We start from the raw sequence: 17284 nt of genomic DNA on the forward strand, positions 1-17284 counted from the left end.
TAAACAGCACTACACAGCCTGACTCTTTCGGCCCTGAGCTGCTGCCGAATGTGGGGCACTCAATCGCCTACTAGTCTTCTGTATCCATATAGGATATAGTCTTCCCAATGCCTAGCTATTTTGCGAGAACTTGTATAGGCGCGAAATGCACAAAGAGCTTCTAACGGTTTTTGATTTTAAAAAAAATGAACTACATAAATAAATGGAAAAGAAAAGCCACGAGCGCTGCGCTATGCCCCTTTTAAAGTTCTTACTGCCATGCGGCGTCTGCGTCATACCAGAAAAGCCAGGGAAATATGCTGTGATTGATGTAAGCACAAAAATATTTTAGTTCTCTATTGGGTCAGCCCTGGAGCTACTCTCGTTGCTGGTCGATGTGCCGACTGACATGGTGTCGCCATGCTAGATATCACCAGCTGTGAAACAGTATCCGTGCTGTAACTATATTTAGCGGATGCCCATATATTTGCTGTAGTTCCTGTTTTCTAGTTTATACATCAATGGGCTGGTTCCAGATATCATCGTAGAGTAGCATTGATATATTATGCACCTATTTTCATTTTCGGAATGGGTGGTTGAGTGTACACGCTCGATTACCGTGCATCTCGTATACCAATACTCCAAACTGCAACATTATATAAATCCATAGATTTTAATTTTTGGTTCCCGTAGAAAAGAGGAAATGAAAGAGGTTTAGAGAGGTAGAAATAGGGTTGCGAAAGCAACCGCGGCAAAAGGATCAAAAATAGAAAAGCAAGCTAATGGCTAAGCTAAACGCCAAGGAAGTGCTTAATTTTTTTAAATGGGTTGTTTTCAGGCAGGTTCCAACCGGGTAGAAGAGTGCGAGGATATCGGCAACCTCGGCTTGGTCTTTCCCGGTGCACATTCCCGATACTTTTTGTTTTGTTCTTTTGGAGCAAGGCCGCATCTCTCAGTTTGCAGGCGGCTGGGCAATAGCGGACACTGCATCGCCCTTTTGCTGCTGATTGAGCTGGTCAACCGAGAGGCCAGAGAACTTGTGTGCAAATACCTGCCGTGAGATAAACGCCGGCTTAGGCGCAACATTTGCGTCACCGTTTAACAGCGGGCGCCCAGGGTTCTCTGCCTCCAGCTCAAACGGGTCGTTGCCATCGGCATCCGACGCAGCCGACGACCCGTTGCGGCTGCTGCGCCCTGTAGCATTCGAGATGGATGTCGACGAGTTCGACCCGCGCGTAGCCATGCCGCCTGGACTGATTAACGCTGCTAGTGTAGTCAAGTGCAGCCGCACCGATGGTTGTGTGCTGGTGAGCCCTTGCAGTGTGGCGCTGACCAAGACTAAACGGGCTGTCGATAGCCGATGTAGGCGTGCCCGGCGCCATTTGCGCAGATGAGAAATAGCGACCACCGCTGGCTTGCTCCCATTGGTTCCGATATATGGCGATGACTGACCGCTGGCCTGGTTCGATGCCTGCTCCTGACGTGTTCCAGAACCCAGTGCTAAACAGCTGCTGGCCGCCCTTGCTACCTTGTGGAGTGTAGCTTGTGCTGTTGCGCTGCGATGACGATAGCGCCAGTCCTCCAAACGACTGCGGCGGGCGCAGCGGTCGAGACGGTGTACGGGTCATTGAACGATCTGCCACTGCCATATCCCAGGCCTGTGTCGATGGCAGAGTGGGGCCCCGGCGAGTCCGCTAGGCGGTTGCCATAGGCGAACGGCAAAAACGCGGACTCGTTCGGCAGCGAGTGCATACCAAGCAGCGACGAGTAGTCGTGCGCCTGGACGCTGTCCCTCGGCGATGCAGTCGGGAATGGCGCCCGCCGTTTCTCATCTGCAGACCATGGGCTGCTGTGCTATTGCCGGTGTCAAGAGCGGCCATCGGCGAGTGCAGCAGCGACGATGCGGCAGGAATCTGCGTGTTTGATCGCTGGCGGCTGGACAGAGACGAGAAGCCGTTGGTGGACGCGGTCAGGGGCGAGATGGGGCTGGCGAGCGATGCCGGGAACAGCGGGTGTGGGGCTGGGCGATCGAGGAAGTCACCTGCGGACTGCGTGGCCAGCGGACTGCGTTTCTCGCCTATTAGACTCGACGAGCGCACTGACCGGCCGATTACATCCGATACTCCGCCACGCATGGCCGTGGTACGCGAGCTGCCAATCGGATTCACTGCCGGGGTGCCGTCACGGGAGCTGTCATGGCTATCGCCGCCGGCATTTAGCGACGACACGGATTGTAGGTAGGAAATGTGGTGGTGCTGGTGGTGGATGTGGTGGTGGCCCGACCGCAGCGAGCCGGCTGTATCCTCTGCACTGGCAATCCCCGCCGCATCTACGCTGGTGAATGCATGGCGTGTCAACTCAATGCCACTATTGGGCACGGGGCTACGGGCAAATGGGTGCATACCAGGCGAGTCCCTCGCGCTGAGGCTTGACTCTCTGAATTGGTCGAGCAGCGGAATGGAGCTGGACAGGAACGGCGAGCCCGACAGCGAGTTCTGGTTGACCGAGTGGGAGATGGACAGCTTGTCAATCAGCGTGCTGTCCTGTGGGCTGAGCCCCGTCTGAATCGGAGACAGGTGGTCGCTGCCGCCAGTGCGCCTGCTGCCCAGCCGCGGCTTGGGGATGGGCTGAGAGCGCGGGTTGAGCGGGCTGCCCACCGACCCAAGCCCGGCGTAGCTGTGGGTGATGCTAATTCCGATGCCAGCCTCACCGGTGTCTCCGCCCAGCGACGGTGACGCAAACAGCGACGATGGGCTTTGGTCGCGCGAATGGAAGAACGACGCAGGATCGAAGTGGTCATCGCCGCTGGCAAACTCGGCCACCCCAGAGTCGACCCGCGTCGCCGGGTGGTCCTTTCGGAGCAAACCAGCGCTCTGGCCCAGCCTGCCGACGCTCTGGCCCAGCGACGACGAGCCCACCGAACTCTTGCGCATCGGCGCGACGTCATCGGCGCTGGTGCTGTGCTCGTCGTCTGTCTTGACGCTAGTGCTGCTGCTGCGCGTCGAGCTGTTGGCGGCTTTGTCCTCGCTGCTGCTGTCAGGGTTAGGTTTGGTGCGGATTTTGGGCTTGGCGTCGTGGTCTGCCCCAGACTTGCCTTCCCTCGCTGGCTTGGCACCGCCCAGCGCCGGGGTGGCCGATGCGCGACGCGCCTGAGACGACGAGGCGGCTGCCAGACGACTTGCCGAGGCTGGCAGTCTCTTTGGGTGTTCCGCTGTGCGGCTGCCGCGAGCTGCCGGTCACTTGGCGAAATCCGTTTTCCTGTGGCGGCAGGGTGTGCAAGAGCGCGCACTTGCTGCCGTATTTGCAATTGCCCTTGTGGAAGTACTTGCATGGTGCTTTTCGACAAATGCGTTGATGTCGTGCGAGAACGAGCAGTTGGCTCCGGCCGAGCAGTGCCCATGCTTGAAGAACTTGCACGGTATGTGTTTTGTCGAGCCAGCCTAATGTAGGGGAAAGAGAATAATGTGCGAAACAAAAATTGAGCTGTGCTATCAGGCCATCATCGGCGTGCAATGGAGATTGCATACTGATAAGCGATTAGGACGCATCCCGGGTGCCGCTGTGCGGGTGAGAAAAGCGATATATGCCGGCGCAGGCATAATAGGCAGCAAATTGCCAATTGCGAGGTGCCCGGAGAGTGGGGTCTCTCTGGGACGAGCAGAGAAAACGTGATGGCTCAATCAGGTGCGAGAGGAGAAAGTCAGCCCGGGAGCGGCACCTCATGTGTCATGCTCCAGCTATTCATCACATTATTGTGCCCGACTGCCTCCTTTTCCACGGGAGAGGGAGAAAATGGACGCCGACCAGCCTCCCATCTCTCACGCGAACAGCATTTGGCAAAATAGTAGATGGCTGGCCCCGCCCGCTCCCTTGGAGGGACCCGGTTTGTTTTTTTGTCCTCCCAATGGCGTGTGTGCGGGAGAAACCCAGGCGGGGGTGGTTGGCCTCTGCTAAGACACCAATTGTTGTCTGATGTGTATACGTGCGAGGGGGATTGTTGGCTCAAAAGTGGTGCTTGTGCTGTGCGCGGGGGAGGGGGTATGAGTGCACCATTGCAAGGACTTACCGTTGTGCCCGCCGCCGCGGCGCTCGCGGTCAGAATCATCGGCTCCGTTGCGTCCTGCTGCTGACGGTGCCGGGGAGCTCTGTGCGTGCGATGATTGCCGAGATCTGCCGCCATGACCAGCGGCGGCCTGTCGATGTGTCGACTGTGAGCGAGACATGGCTGTTTTTGTGTGTGGAACTCAAGCGAGCGGACGCGGGCTGCTACGTTTGTGTATGTGTGTTGTTGTTTCCAATAACGTGCCCCTGTAGCGCGGAAATATCACTGGGCGGGAGTAATAATATATCGTTGGTGTGGGTGGGACCAAGAGAGGAGATACGTGACGTGGGCTGGATGGGACCGGCAGGAGCTTTTTTTGTGGGCCACAGAATACTAAATACAAAGCCTACTTTGCTGGAATATTTTGAGGAATAGGAAGGAGTGTGTGAGGAGAGGAGAGAATGAAATAACAAACCAAAAAAAGAAACTGTAGAGGCAGAGATGGGAGGAGACGCAGGTTTAAAGAAAAGGTGACTGCGAAGGGAGGTGGAAAAGGAGGAGGGGAAGGTGCTCAGGGAAATAAAAAAGCAATTACGCGGGGAGCAGCGCAATTCTTCCTTTACAAAAAGGGGGAAATCGGTACATGGGCGCTATGATAGGCTGGCGTCACGCAAACTTTATTAATTTCCACAGCCGCAAACAGGGGAGATAGGCCGGGCCCACGCCTAGTGCCATCCCGGGCCAGCCGCTCATTCCGTCCGGCCGCAGGTGGCAGGGAGGGAGCGGAGCGAGTGGGTGGTGGGCGACCGCCGCGCGAAACAGCAGAGCACAATGCTCGCTTCTGCGGCTTCCAACGAGGCAGAGCGATTGCATTGTGCCCATGGAGATGAAAGGAAAAAAGTAAACAAGCTGCTGCCAGCGATCTACTACGGTGCGTGTTCTGCTGATACAGGCAGGTGCCTGCTGTTAGCGCTCGCTCGCCCGTGCAATGCTGAGCTGTCTCGCAAGCTCAGCATAACTCTTTCCGTCGCGCGTGAACCACGGTGCCCACGGCTCCTTGAACAGTCGCTGGCTACGATGATCAAAAAGGGATATAACGAAAAAAAAAAATCCGCCTTGCCGGGGGCTATTAATAGATATCCGATGTCTCTTTGCTGCCAGAAACAGGGTGTCATCGCCTGCTCGAGTAAATTACCTTGCATCCGACAGCTCAGCGATGGCCAGCTCTGTGCTCTGCGACTCGTGCGCCAGACCAAGGCTGCGCTCGATGTCGCTGTGTGCGGCCCACTCGGCGAATGCGGCGCTGGACAGATTCTACATGGAAATAGTCCGCCGGCAACATTGGCGCAAAGAGAAATATAGCCAGCAAGCGCGATTTAGCTTATCTTGCTGCATGATGTCTTGGTATGCATGGTAAAGCAATCGCCCACAGTCGCTTACCTCTCTGCTGCCGCGCGCTTTGGGCAACTGCCTCGACTGCGGCCTCCAGGGGCTGCGCGCCCGATGGCTGGCTGGCGATATCGCCCCTGCCTACAGATATGCGATCATTTTAGCAATGTGCTTGCATTTCTCCATGCTCTCCCCTCATCTTCCTTCCAGCAGAATAAGGCGCATGAAACTGCCAGTCGTCTCTGTCTCGCTAGTCTCCCGGACCTGCGTGCAGCGACAATTTCCGGCCAATGGGTTTGCATAGAACTGGTAGCAGCATGAGCTAGTTTGCAGCAGCAATGTAGGTAATGCGCTGCGGGAACCGGAGAGGTCATTGCCAATTATAACAGCCAGAAAAACTTGGATCAGACTGGCCAGCACACCCCCTTGAGATGCAATGTTCTCGTTCAAAATTCCACTGTGCTGCATGTCTATGTGCCTCCCTATATATAGACCTGAGTCTGTTCGGCGCATTATTTTCGCCCGTGGGATCGTCGATGAGGGCCTGTGCAATTGTGCCAATTAGGCCGATTCTGGAAGTGAGCAGGGAATGTTCAGGGGCTCAGTAGAGGGCGGTGGGGGGCTATCCAAACCGCCAAAGGCACAGCCCACCTTGGCACGCAGTAAGCCAGTAGTCCAAGCGCAGTATTGCTGGGGAGGGGTGCTGCGCATGCATCACTGGTAAAAATGTAAACATCTGTGGATTACGTACCAAGCCGTTCGAGGCGTTTGCGCAGCTCTTCCATGTCGCCCGCAATCGTGTCCATCACATGGCTGCGGTGGAGGTCTAAAAACATACGGAGGTTCACTGGTCAGCAGGGGATATACAAGATGTGTGCGCAGCACATTTCTAGCTGCACGCAATATATGCACGCTGCTGTCTTTGTGGACAAACCAACAGGCAGACATTCCCCCGTCGCTTGGCTGTGCCTTGTCTTTTTTTACGAACCTCTTATCAACTGATCTGCAAGCCGGGTCACGACCACATCATTTGCCTACATTTCTCCATTGGAGAAAAATATGTTGGCGATTTGCCTGGATATGATGAAAAGAAGAAAAAGAAGTATCCCGCCACCTACAGAAAACAGCGGATATCTTACCTGCCCAGAGGCTCCAGAACCCACGGCCCGGGCAATATCGGCCAGAGCCTGCCTAGTCGGATCGCCGTCAGGGTAAGTGCTGGCGCGGCTGATTTTCCAGCTCGCCTCGTTCTGACTCTGCAATTGCGCCAGCTCCACACCATTCCACGCCTCTCGCAGGTCAACGTATCGCAGGGCCTTAAGCAGCGCCTCACTCTGAGGCACCACCTGACCGTTGACGAGATCAGCAGTCTACAAGATCCACGGGAGGGCACATGCCAGAATGTAACAAAACCCGCAATGAGCTTTACCAACGCTTTTTTCGTGCAAAGAATACTTGCCTGTTGCACCGAATCCCGAATCGCACGCAGCATGCTGCCAAGACGCTCCATCTGTGACGCAATATCCTGCACCTATAAGCAGGAGAGGGAGAGCCACCAGCACCCAAGGTGAGAGGCATCAGAATGACCACCCATTACTTGTTAACATTGCATTAATTAAGAGACTCGGAACAATCGCAGTGTGCATGTGTCATGAGGTACATGCCCGCCATACCTGCTCATATGAATCCGCCTTTGCCCACATCCCCGAGTCGCTAGCATCCGCAGGGCCGATTTCTGGCACAAATCCAGCGAACTCTCCCGCTGACCTGCGCCAGCGCGTCCGCCTCGACTGCACGCAATACCGCATTCCTAAAGACCGAGCTTAGCAGATAAGGGAACCTTGCTGGAGGGCTCATTTGTGCTGGACAATTCCACAATCAACATAGACAGTGTCGCCCAGTGAACCTTACCTGAAATCGCGCGGTGCGCTATTTGGTGCCGCCTGTGCATTGAGATGTCTGGAGATCCGCTCCAACGTCCATTTCCAGCTCCGCCGCCTCATTAGGAAACCTTTGCCTTCATCTCATTGATCTCGCTCCAGAGCCTTACATGGCGGTCCTGCAGTTCCTACACACAGAAAGGGGCACACAGGTTTCAGTACACTCGAATTCAGCTGTAGTAGATGCCTGTAAGCGTTGCATAGCCTTACCTTTAGCAATGAAATGACGCTAGCCACCATAGCGCGCCGCTGCTCCAGTGCTTCGGCGCGATCCTGCACCGTGTTCGGCCAACGCACGTATCGCCCGCCTGGCGCCCTCAGCCCGTGCCCTCAAGCCCACCTCAGCGCCGATCTGCCCACAAGCTAGTCTCCCTAACCAACTGCTCAGCGCATGAAACCAGCCGCCTTAAATGCACAGCCATCGCTTGGCGGACAAGCACGCGCGTGCGGCGCTCGCGAATCCGCAGTTGCGCCATTTTCACCTCTTCTGCCAGACTCTCAATGGCCTGCACGGCATTTTGGTTCTGCAATGCAAGCTCATCGAGCTCCTGCTGGGATTGCATGTATGTACAAGTGCGTTCGTTGAGCTGCTTGCGCAGATCAGAATAGGCATAAGGAGAGTCGCTGTGGTAGGAGGTCAGGCGGTGGCGCGCGTGCTGGGCGGTGTGTTTGGAGACGGTGTGGCGAGCTAGGAAGGCAAGGATTGAGGAGAGATCGCCTTGGAGCAGCGGCTGAATATTGGATTCGGAGAGCTTCTCTGTGCCGCGCATAGTCACCAGAGTCGCCTTTTTGCGGAAACCGAGCTCGTTTGTTGCCCAGTCAGCGATATCCTTGGCTGCGCTCATTGTGTATCTAAGAAAAAATATATCTCTTGGGAAAAGCTCAAAGTACGACAAAAGACTGCGGATGGGGGGAAAGGCTATCGCTGAGGCAATATCCCGACAAGCGATTTATTGGCGATTATTGGGCCTGTAAGAAAAGCTACTGGCCTTCACTGCAGTTTGACGATGGAATTGATAAAGTCCATATATGCGCTAATATGCGTGTAGATGACGAAGCCGTCGGGGGCATCGCACCTGCTGCTACCGTTAGCGCCGGAGCCAAAACTCGTCAGGCCAATAACATGGGGTTTGCCGTTGACATAGACAATATTGCCGGTGCCCGAATCGCCAAAGCACGGGCTGGTGCCCGGTGCCAGGCTGTTCTGCGAGCAAATCTGCCTGCCATTGCTCGAAAACGCCGCATTTCCAGACCCCATCAGATATCTGGCGCAATCCACATCCTTGCCAATGGTCACTACGCCCTCCTTGAGCAGCATCGAAGTAGTGCCGCGCACCGCATCCACGACGCCCCAGCCTAAAGCGACAAACTGCGTCTCTGGGAACAACTCGCCGGTATACACTGGGATCTTGTCCACGTTTTGGCCGTCCAGCGGCAGCTTGGGGACCTGCACTATGGCGATATCGTTGGTGGAGGTCTGAGGACTATACTGCGGATGCACGTATAGCTGCATAGCATCCTTGAATACCAGGTTTTGCAGATCATTACTGCCATAGCCGATTTTAATTTGCAGGTCCCGGGGCACATGGCCAGTGGATTCGTCGTAGAAGCAGTGGGCAGCGGTGACAATGTACTGGTCGCTGACGATGGTGCCGCCGCACATGAAGTTGCTGTTATTGTAGGTGCTCTGGATATAGGCGATGTAGGGATACCGGCCAGTCGGTGCGGTTGTGCCGCCGATTATTCGCTTGGCGAGAACATCGTCGATGGGCAACGCCCGGGCAGTCATGAAAAGAACGAAGAGAAGAAGAAGGAATATCATTACGTAGTTGGAGGGGAGGAAAACCGGGCCGGCGGTGCTTGGGAGCTGCTCCTGGAAGCGCCCTAAGGGATCAATTATATACACAACGGAGCGTAAGAGACTCTTGGGGATTCGCTATTCACAGTCAAAAGGCACAAGAGTCTTTTTTTCTTTCTTATTCGGATCGTGTGTAGACTGCGACAAGTTCCAAAAATACACAGAATTGCCACATGGCGAGTGTGCTCGCGTGGAGGACCGACGATCCTCAAAGAGACAGATTGAGCAGAGCAGAATAATAGTGAATGGCCACAAATAGACGGGTGTGAGGTTCGCAGTTCATCATTGTGGCATGCATGTGTGGGAATGGCGGAGGTAACATGCGAGATAGCATTTCGAGGGACTCACGAGGTGTGTAACTGGTCCCCATTACAGAGCACCCAATCGCAGCCCCATGAAATTTCAACCTCTAGTTTTATTCTTAGACTAGCAAAAGAAGCTGCCATACTCATCACATACCTTCCTAAAATGTCTTCATCAAAAGGCAAGCTGAGCCGGGACGACTACCGCAAGCAAAAAGAGCTAGAGGCCGCACGCAAAGCCGGCACAGCGCCGCCGGAAACCGATGCCTCAGGCAACATGATCAACCCGCATATCCCGCAATTCATGTCGCAGGCACCCTGGTATCTCGACTCGGGCCAGCCGGGCCTGGCGCACCAGCGCAAGCAAGCAGAGGAGAAAAGTGACGCCTGGTATGCACGTGGGCAGCGGACAGGCACGGGGGCTAAAAAGTACCGCAAGGGCGCGTGCGAGAACTGCGGCGCCATGACGCACAAAACAAAGGCATGCATGGAGAGGCCACGGAAGCGCGGTGCCAAGTGGACGAACAAAGGTATTATGGCAGACGAGGTGGTGCAGGATCTAAAGCTGTCGTACGAGGCCAAGCGCGACCGCTGGAACGGGTACGATCCGGAGGAGCACAAAAAGACGATTCGCGAGTGGGAGATGGTGGAGGAGGCCAGGCGCAAGCGCAAGGCCGAGGCGCTGGATAAGGGCGAGGATGCTGAGGTAGAGAACCAGGGGGGAACACGCAATCTGCGGATTCGCGAGGACACAGCCAAGTACCTGCGCAACCTGGATCCGGACTCGGCGTACTATGATCCGAAGACCCGGTCGATGCGCGAGGACCCACATGCTGGGCAGGCAGCGCAGAGCGCGTACAAGGGCGACAATTTTGTGCGGTTCTCGGGCGATGCGCTCAAGGTCGCGCAGATGGAGGTGTTTGCGTGGGAGGCCAGCGAGCGTGGCAACGCCAGCGTGCATTTCCAGGCCAACCCCACGCAGGCAGCCATGGCCCACAGCGAGTTCCAGCACAAGAAGGGCGCGCGCAAGCAGAGCGCCCAGAGCGCTGTGCTGGACAAGTACGGCGGCGAGGAGCATTTGGTGCGGCCACCGCGCTCGCTGCTTGAACAGGAGGAGCGGTTCGTCGAGTACTCTCGTGCCGGCCAGCCGGTGGTGCCCAGCCAGGAGGAGCAGAGCTCGCTAGGCGTGTCGCGGTACCGCGAGGACGTGCTCCCCGGTAATCACCGCGCGGTGTTTGGGTCGTGGTGGAGCGACGGGCAGTGGGGGTACCGGTGCTGCCGGCAGACGATGCGGAATTCATATTGCACAGCCAAAAAAGATTCGAAATAAAGCGCTCTATTTGCTCTTGGCAGCCTCCGCAGCCGCATGCAGATCGTCCAGCGTGCGGTAGATGGTCTGGCGCAGCTGCTCGGCGTCAGTAGCCTGGCTGCTCTGCCAGTCAGAGACAGTGAACTTGAGGTCGCTCTTGTCTAGCGCGTAGTTGATGCCGTAGCCATCGGCGATGACTGGGGCAAATCCGCCGCGGAACAGCTCGCCGGGCGACACGTTGGATGTAGACATGGCGAACGACATGGACTGCACATACGATGGGTCCTGGAACAGCGTGGCTCGCGATGCCTCCGCCTCGTCGCGGATCTGCACGCGCAGCCCCAGCAGATGCCGGTCGATGCCCTTGCCAACCGCTGCCGCGCGCGTGTACTCGATGTGGGCGCCCACTGCCTGCTGGAACAGCGCCAGCTTGCGAGAGAGCGTGACGTCACTGTCATCGAAGGCACGCGCAAAGGCTATGGCCTCAGGCGTGCATGAGCGGATGGTCTCGGTGCGGCCATGGAGGAACGCCCGCAGCGACGCAGTCTCGTAGGTGGGCGCCGGGACGGCCGTGTAGACGCAGGTACGCGAGCTGCAGGGCGACCTGGAAGAACGCATCGGGGCTGACGCCGAGCTGCTTGATCCACTGCGCGCCAAACTGGTCGGCGTTGCCGAGCCGGATCCGCAGGTTGCCAGCAAGCCGGCTGGCATCGCCGCGCACCTTGTCGATGGCTGTCAGGACGGATCCCGGCACGTGCCAGAGCAGCGGCGCCGGCTCGTCCAGGCCCTTGGCTGGCTTGGTGTCCTTGAGTGGCCCGCGCTCCTTGATAGCCGCCTCCATGGCGATGCGGCCGGTGGTCAGCGCATCGACCGGCGCGTGCTCGCCGTTGACACCAGCACGGCCATTGCTCAGCACGATGATCTGGAACGCCTTGTCGTACCAGCGGTTGCGGCCAGCCTGCGAGTGGCAGAACGTTGCCGCACATCCCTCGGCCGACTCCAGCAGCGCAGCCTCGACGTCCACGTCCAGCGCAACGCCAAACAGAGCGCTATCGGCAGTCTCAAGGGCCAGCTGAATTGTCCTGCTCCAGCGCACTCCGGGCGGCCGCCCAGTCGTCGCGGTGGCCGGCGGTCAGCTGCGCAACCGACGGTAATGGGCCGTTCTCCAGCAGCTTGTCGATCCGCTGCACCGCCAGCGCCAGCTGTGCGGTGATCTGTGCCAGGCTGGCGCGCTCGCCGTGGGCATTGTAGACGGGCACGCTGGCGGCCTGGTCACGGTACATAAGCAGGATGTGGCGGCTGGTGGCCGGATACTGGCTCACGATCTCATCGCAGTTGGCGCGCGCAATCCGCGTGGTGCCGAACTGCGACTTGTACTGGTTCATACACAGCGGCGTGCCCCGGGCCGTTTCGGGCTCCAGCTGGCCCTTGTTCAGCGTATCGTTGAACTCGAGTACGTGTGCAATCAGCCGCGCTGCCCGTCCAATCTGCACTGCCGATGCCTGCCCAGGGCTGGGCGCTGTGGCGGCGACTGGGAAGTCGGGGTTGTCGGCGATACAGGCGAACCAGTTCACGTTGATGTAGCTCGGCTCGCGCCATTCCAGGTACGCCTTGTTCAGCCAGATATCCTCCAGCCAGCTGTGCGCTGCCGCCTGGTCGGCGCTCTGCAGGCGCTGCTGCAAAACTGGGCCCAGTCCACTCGGGCTGATGAACTCGTCTGACGGCCTTCTCGGCTCGTGCATATTCTGCCCCCGTCAAAAGCGGCTGCAGTGACTTCAGATACCGCGAGGCGGTGGCCTCCAGTGAGGGAATGGGCAGCCTGGGCAGCTTGTCCTGGTTGCTGAATGTCGAGGGTGCGGTCGTGTATGCACGGATAATGCGCCGGGCAGCAATCGCCCTGGTGGAAGACAAAACCGAGTAGCGGAGCATTGGCAGTTCTGATAACAAAAAAGAGCAGAGTATAGAATTGAAATAGAGGAAAACGGGAACAAGATGCTGCCGGCTCACGGGGAGAGCGGGGGTAATATACGCTTCCACGAGCTCTGAATGCACGGAGGCCAGCCTGAATGCGCGTTCCGCCCCGTGCATATTTGGCACGTGAATATCAGGAGCCAGGGGCCGATCCCTGGAACTTGGCATCGACGTCAATGCCTGCCAGCTCCACGCGCCGCAGGATCTTGAACGCCCACTTGACCACTGGCATATCAATGGCCTTGCCGTCCAGGTCAAACGCTCCCTTGCCGAGCTCGTAGTTCTCCTGGTACCCGTTGACAATGCGCCAGGCACGCCTGACAATCTCGTCAGGCGGCAGGAACCGTTGCTGGACTGTGTCGACCTGCGCCGGGTGGATCACCTGCTTGCCCGTGAACCCCATCTGCGCTCCCTCGCTGCACTCATCGCCCAGCACCGCCATGTCTCTAAAGTCCATGCACACCATGTCAATCGCCTGCTTGCGGAACGCATGTGCGGCCGTGGCAACCGCCGCCCGCGCATAGTACAGCTCCTGCCTACTAGGCGTGCGCGTAATGCCCGTGTCCGAGCAGTAGTCCTCGGCAGCAAACAGCAGCGCGTCGACGCGCTCGTCGCTCATTGCGATTTCGCGTAGATTCATGACGCCCAGGGCGCTTTCGATGCTGGCGATAATCTTGATGTCTCTCTTGGCCTGGCTGATCTGGTGAGCCACCACCTGAATGTCGCGCGCGGTTTCGGCCTTGGGCACAAGAATCACGTCCAGAGTGGGCGCCTGCAGAACCACTGAGAGATCCTCGAGCTCCAGCCCGCTGCCAACGCTGTTGATGCGCACCCCGCGCTCCTTGCTGTGCGTGTTGCCGTGTATTGCTGAGAGCACCAGAGAGCGCGCCTGCGTCTTGCGGTTCAGCGACACGCCGTCCTCGAGGTCGTACATGATGCAGTCGGCTGCTGACGTCTGTGCCTTTTGGATCTTGCGCTCCTCGCTGCACGGAACATAGAATACCGAGCGACGCAGCTTCTCGTTGCTGAGATCCAGGCCCGGCACTGGCGCTGTCAGCGTAGTCCTGCTGCGCTTGCCAAACGTCCAAGCGGTTGTTCTCGTTAGCGGTTTGCCTACCAATTGACGAAGCATTGTAAATTCAGAGACAGAGAGATAAGGTGGAGAGGAAAAAGCACCGCCTTTTCCCACACCATTTATGCCACCTCCTCTTCCCACACACATGCACACACGGTTAAACATCTTCTCCGAAAGAGCCAGAATAGCATACATCTTCTCCGCAAGGGATAAACACCCAGCCGGATATGGTGATAGGCCACAAGCGCGACATGTCGGGACATAATGTATCCCACCACATCACCCCGTGACATTTTATTTTGAATAAAGTCAAAAAGCGCCTGTTTTTTATGAGCCTTGACTACCAAGGCTCCAGCCATAAGGGCTTTTTCTTTTTAGTTTTTTACTGAGCACCCATAGGCTTGGTGATCAGGCGGCTGCGGTCAAAGCCGTTGCGGTTCTTGTGCGCCAGGATCTGGTAGCACGTCGACGAGCCCTGGCGGGCAATAATCACCGACCACGCCAGGAAGATCTCCCAGATGCGGAACCAGCGCTTGCCATACGTCTTGGTGATCTGGTCCTTGTTCTTCATCCAGTTCTCGTACCACCGTCCAATCGTCACCGAGTAGTGGATACCGATAGTCTCGGACGTGCGCACCTCGAATCCGGCGGTCTCCAGCTGTCCCACAACCCAGTTCAGCGGGCACGACGCGTCGGCACCCGGGAAGACGTACTTGGCCATGAACAGTCCCCACACAAAGTCCTCGCACTGCCACGCCCCGCGCAGACCGGCGATCTGCAGGTAGAACAAACCGTCGTCCTCCAGCATGTCGCGCACCTGCAGCAGGAACTCCTGGAACTTGCGCACACCGACGTGCTCAGCCATCTCCAAGCAAGTGATGCGCTTGTACCGCGGCCGCCGCGGAATATCGCGGTAGTCCATGCACAAGATCTTGGCCGAGTCGCCGACTCCCCACTCCGCCGCCCGCGCATTGCCAAAGGCCGTCTGGTTGCGGCCCAGCGTCACGCCAACCGACTCAGTCCCGTAGTGCTTGGCCGCATAGGCCGCCAGAGTACCCCATCCGCACCCAATGTCCAGGTGGCGGTCGCCCGGGCACATCTGCATGCGCTCGCACACATCCCGCAGCTTGTTGTCCTGCAGCTGCTCCAGCGTCTCGCGCTCGCCCAGCTTGCCCACCAGTCCCGACGTATACACCATGCGGTCGCCCAGGAACGCCGCGTAGAAGTCGTCGCCCCTGTCGTAGTGGTCGCGCACCTGCGTCTCGTCCTGCTTCTTCGAATGCCACAGCAGCTCCGGGATCCACTGGAACAAGAAGAACTTGGCCTGCCGCCACGTGATCTCGAACGTCGCCCAGTCGTACCGCTGCTCAAACATCGTCAGCGCATCGCCTGCCAGATCAATGTCCCCATCAAAGTAGCTCTCAAAGAACACCTCCATCGGGATCTTGCTCATGCCGTGGTACTTGGCCTTTAGCTCCTTGTCCAGAATCGTCATGTACGTCTCCAGCGCCTGGTTCGGCAGCGCGCACGTCTGGTCGGTCGGCTGTGGCCACACCCACGAGAACAGCAGCAGAGACAGGGCGCCGATGGGCAGCGCCAGCAGGGCAGTCACGATGATGTACGTCAGCCAGCCGAATCCCAGCAGACGCTTCAGCATGTACGGAGTCAGCACCACCAGACCGTACAGGATGTAGCTGCTGTACTCGCGCGCGCCAACGCACTCGTACGCCAGCGTCGGCGCATAGATGGTCGGCGAGGAGAACGCCTTGGCAAGCTTGGCCGTCCACTCCTTGGGCTTGGGTTCACTTTCAGTAGTCATCTACTTGAATTACACAAAAATAAGAAACAAGATTCTAACCTTGTGCCGGGGGTTTAGTTGCAAGAGATGAAGAGACAAGAGTGGGATCTGTCTTTGCCATGATGTGGCAACCTGTCCTTTTTATCTAGGACGGCGCCGCTTTTTAGGTCCGCCGCGAAGCCTCGGTCGGAGGCAGAAACAACGCCTAAACCACTCAACATATTTTTGCGCCGGACCAGTCACAGACCGCAAATGCACTATTCTCTCATTTCTTCACACAGCCAATCGCCACCACTCAATCTGCCCGAAGAAGGAACTGCAGTACACACGATTTTTGTTTCTTCGCCAGCGGGGACCAGTTCCTCACGTTCAGCTGCATAAAAAGCATTGCAACTGCTGCCCAACACTCAGCCTGTCCCTCCCCCCGTCCTCTGGTTCGCTGTGCATTATACTGCTGCCTCCCTAGAAAAACCATGAATCAGCTGGCGCTTGTCTACTGCCCAGCACGCATCACCCTAGTCTGCCCGACGCTGATCTCGGTCTCACTGCCACTGCGTGCTGCCTCCACCACAAACGACCTCGCCAGCACACAGCGCCAGCGCGGGATCATATGGTCTCGGTACAGTGTCTTGCCAATCTCAACAATGCGGTGACCGCTATCCTCGGCAGTGCTCCTGGCCCGCATAATAACCACATTGGTCACGACCACCACGCACTCCATTTGCTGCTGCACCTGCACCAGCGTATCAACCAGCACCTGCTGCATCCGGAACTGCCCCGTAGCCTTGCGGCTGGCAAGCCTGATAGGTGCGCCCTCACTGTGGTCGATCCGGTGGTTGCTGCCCAGACCGTCGATCAGTAGCCCGCCGAACCGCTTCTGTTTGCCCAGCACGCCAAGCGTTGCGATTGCCGATGCTGTCGACAGTGGCGAAAACACATGTATGCGCGATAGCGCCCCATCCACCATGCGCTCCACTGACTCCCGGGCAATCCCCTTCCCAAGCCGCTGCTCAATATGCTGCTTCTGCTGCCTAACGTCAAACTTTCCTGCCATGTCAATGATCGCCACGTGGGTTTCATGCCCACCGCCCACCAAGGGCATGGCCAGCGTTGCGCTGATGCGGTAGACGAGCTGCGTTTTGCCGCTCCCTGGCAGGCCGATCAGCTCGAATATCGGCGCCCGACCCGCTTGTTCCACCGAATCCCTCTGCTGCGCAAGTACGTCGTCGATGGGCTGCACGCCGGTTGTCAGTTCTGTCCTGGGCTGGGTGCCGGATTGTCCGCTCACATCAGCTCCAGAGTCGACCTTTATCTGCGATACAATGTCGAGTATGTCTGAAATCATGGCGCATTAAAAATATAATTCTGATTGTGTGGACGCGTGTAGTGCGGCCGACTGCTACTGGGGCGTCGCCCCCGAAGAGGGAGGGAAGGAATTTTGCACATGACTTGATGTTATGGCCTCGCTCACACCCCTCCCTCCCATCCACTTGTGCACATACTTCTCTCATCAGCTGGCCATCATATCCGCATCCACCCACCAGTGTTGCCTCCTGCGACTCAGAAGCGAGTCGACTCGCCACTGTGAAGCTGGCACCCTCAGTGCGAATTTCATCATACA

At 57.5% G+C, this 17284-nt stretch overlaps 9 protein-coding genes across 9 annotated transcripts; 2 read left to right on the forward strand and 7 right to left on the reverse strand.

Moving 5' to 3' along the window:
* Window positions 1–563: 563 nt before the first annotated feature.
* Window positions 564–4172, reverse strand: DL89DRAFT_324100 (uncharacterized protein). The gene is made up of 7 exons (XM_040891434.1): window positions 4046–4172; window positions 3324–3389; window positions 3139–3237; window positions 1879–3086; window positions 1594–1771; window positions 1428–1568; window positions 564–1393 (listed from the first exon to the last, which is right to left on the reverse strand). Exons 1-7 carry the CDS (start codon window positions 4157–4159, stop codon window positions 932–934), a joined length of 2268 nt encoding a protein of 755 aa, XP_040741798.1. The 5' UTR covers window positions 4160–4172; the 3' UTR covers window positions 564–931.
* A 656-nt stretch (window positions 4173–4828) lies between these two features.
* On the forward strand, window positions 4829–7409 carry DL89DRAFT_269117 (uncharacterized protein). The gene is made up of 9 exons (XM_040888164.1): window positions 4829–5296; window positions 5454–5578; window positions 5747–5750; window positions 6166–6234; window positions 6355–6471; window positions 6538–6813; window positions 6861–6941; window positions 7084–7220; window positions 7322–7409. Exons 1-7 carry the CDS (start codon window positions 5165–5167, stop codon window positions 6924–6926), a joined length of 789 nt encoding a protein of 262 aa, XP_040741799.1. The 5' UTR covers window positions 4829–5164; the 3' UTR covers window positions 6927–6941; window positions 7084–7220; window positions 7322–7409.
* On the reverse strand, window positions 7082–8218 carry DL89DRAFT_269119 (uncharacterized protein). Its single transcript, XM_040888165.1, is given in 5 exon segments — window positions 7082–7380; window positions 7422–7478; window positions 7561–7610; window positions 7630–7702; window positions 7728–8218. 5 exon segments carry the CDS (start codon window positions 8193–8195, stop codon window positions 7318–7320), a joined length of 711 nt encoding a protein of 236 aa, XP_040741800.1. The 5' UTR covers window positions 8196–8218; the 3' UTR covers window positions 7082–7317.
* Window positions 8219–8339: 121 nt separating this feature from the next.
* Window positions 8340–9359, reverse strand: DL89DRAFT_269120 (trypsin-like serine protease; the record flags this gene model as incomplete). The annotated part of the gene is made up of 1 exon (XM_040888166.1): window positions 8340–9359. Exon 1 carries the CDS (start codon window positions 9137–9139, stop codon window positions 8342–8344), a length of 798 nt encoding a protein of 265 aa, XP_040741801.1. The 5' UTR covers window positions 9140–9359.
* A 231-nt stretch (window positions 9360–9590) lies between these two features.
* DL89DRAFT_269121 (uncharacterized protein) lies at window positions 9591–10850 on the forward strand. Its single transcript, XM_040888167.1, has one exon. It carries the CDS (start codon window positions 9677–9679, stop codon window positions 10838–10840), a length of 1164 nt encoding a protein of 387 aa, XP_040741802.1. The 5' UTR covers window positions 9591–9676; the 3' UTR covers window positions 10841–10850.
* DL89DRAFT_294484 (acyltransferase ChoActase/COT/CPT) lies at window positions 10847–12748 on the reverse strand (the record flags this gene model as incomplete). Its single annotated transcript, XM_040890521.1, has 4 exons — window positions 10847–11365; window positions 11424–11904; window positions 11969–12495; window positions 12542–12748. The coding sequence occupies 4 exons, from the start codon at window positions 12746–12748 to the stop codon at window positions 10847–10849; spliced, it is 1734 nt and encodes a 577-aa protein (XP_040741803.1).
* A 175-nt stretch (window positions 12749–12923) lies between these two features.
* On the reverse strand, window positions 12924–13922 carry DL89DRAFT_275504 (citrate lyase subunit beta; the record flags this gene model as incomplete). Its single annotated transcript, XM_040889315.1, has 2 exons — window positions 12924–13805; window positions 13908–13922. 2 exons carry the CDS (start codon window positions 13920–13922, stop codon window positions 12924–12926), a joined length of 897 nt encoding a protein of 298 aa, XP_040741804.1.
* A 231-nt stretch (window positions 13923–14153) lies between these two features.
* Window positions 14154–15920, reverse strand: DL89DRAFT_39134 (S-adenosyl-L-methionine-dependent methyltransferase). Its single transcript, XM_040891612.1, has one exon. It carries the CDS (start codon window positions 15682–15684, stop codon window positions 14248–14250), a length of 1437 nt encoding a protein of 478 aa, XP_040741805.1. The 5' UTR covers window positions 15685–15920; the 3' UTR covers window positions 14154–14247.
* DL89DRAFT_39133 (uncharacterized protein) lies at window positions 15921–17049 on the reverse strand. The gene has a single exon (XM_040891611.1). The coding sequence runs from the start codon at window positions 17006–17008 to the stop codon at window positions 16157–16159; it is 852 nt and encodes a 283-aa protein (XP_040741806.1). The 5' UTR covers window positions 17009–17049; the 3' UTR covers window positions 15921–16156.
* Between the last annotated feature and the right edge of the window lie 235 nt (window positions 17050–17284).

Source organism: Linderina pennispora (genome assembly GCF_002104995.1).
Source record: "Linderina pennispora strain ATCC 12442 chromosome Unknown DL89scaffold_11, whole genome shotgun sequence".
NCBI lineage: Eukaryota > Fungi > Kickxellomycota > Kickxellomycetes > Kickxellales > Kickxellaceae > Linderina > Linderina pennispora.

Excerpts from the sequence above, each read along its gene's own strand:
- DL89DRAFT_324100 (XM_040891434.1), bottom strand. The coding sequence starts at position 4,159 with ATGGCGGCAGATCTCGGCAATCATCGCACGCACAGAGCTCCCCGGCAC. Across the intron at positions 3,238-3,323 it reads CGCACGACATCAACGCATTT|GAAAACGGATTTCGCCAAGT; the intron begins GTCGAAAAGCAC and ends CTGCCGCCACAG. Across the intron at positions 1,772-1,878 it reads ACGCAGATTCCTGCCGCATC|GGACAGCGTCCAGGCGCACG; the intron begins GTCGCTGCTGCA and ends TGCATCGCCGAG.
- DL89DRAFT_269117 (XM_040888164.1), top strand. The coding sequence starts at position 5,165 with ATGTCTCTTTGCTGCCAGAAACAGGGTGTCATCGCCTGCTCGAGTAAA. Across the intron at positions 5,297-5,453 it reads AGGCTGCGCTCGATGTCGCT|TCGCTTACCTCTCTGCTGCC; the intron begins GTGTGCGGCCCA and ends AATCGCCCACAG. Across the intron at positions 6,814-6,860 it reads GGGAGGGCACATGCCAGAAT|AATACTTGCCTGTTGCACCG; the intron begins GTAACAAAACCC and ends TTTCGTGCAAAG.
- DL89DRAFT_269119 (XM_040888165.1), bottom strand. The coding sequence starts at position 8,195 with ATGAGCGCAGCCAAGGATATCGCTGACTGGGCAACAAACGAGCTCGGT. Across the intron at positions 7,479-7,560 it reads GCGTCATTTCATTGCTAAAG|GAACTGCAGGACCGCCATGT; the intron begins GTAAGGCTATGC and ends TTCTGTGTGTAG. Across the intron at positions 7,381-7,421 it reads TCAATGAGATGAAGGCAAAG|CGGATCTCCAGACATCTCAA; the intron begins GTTTCCTAATGA and ends TGGACGTTGGAG.
- DL89DRAFT_269121 (XM_040888167.1), top strand. The coding sequence starts at position 9,677 with ATGTCTTCATCAAAAGGCAAGCTGAGCCGGGACGACTACCGCAAGCAA.
- DL89DRAFT_39134 (XM_040891612.1), bottom strand. The coding sequence starts at position 15,684 with ATGACTACTGAAAGTGAACCCAAGCCCAAGGAGTGGACGGCCAAGCTT.
- DL89DRAFT_39133 (XM_040891611.1), bottom strand. The coding sequence starts at position 17,008 with ATGATTTCAGACATACTCGACATTGTATCGCAGATAAAGGTCGACTCT.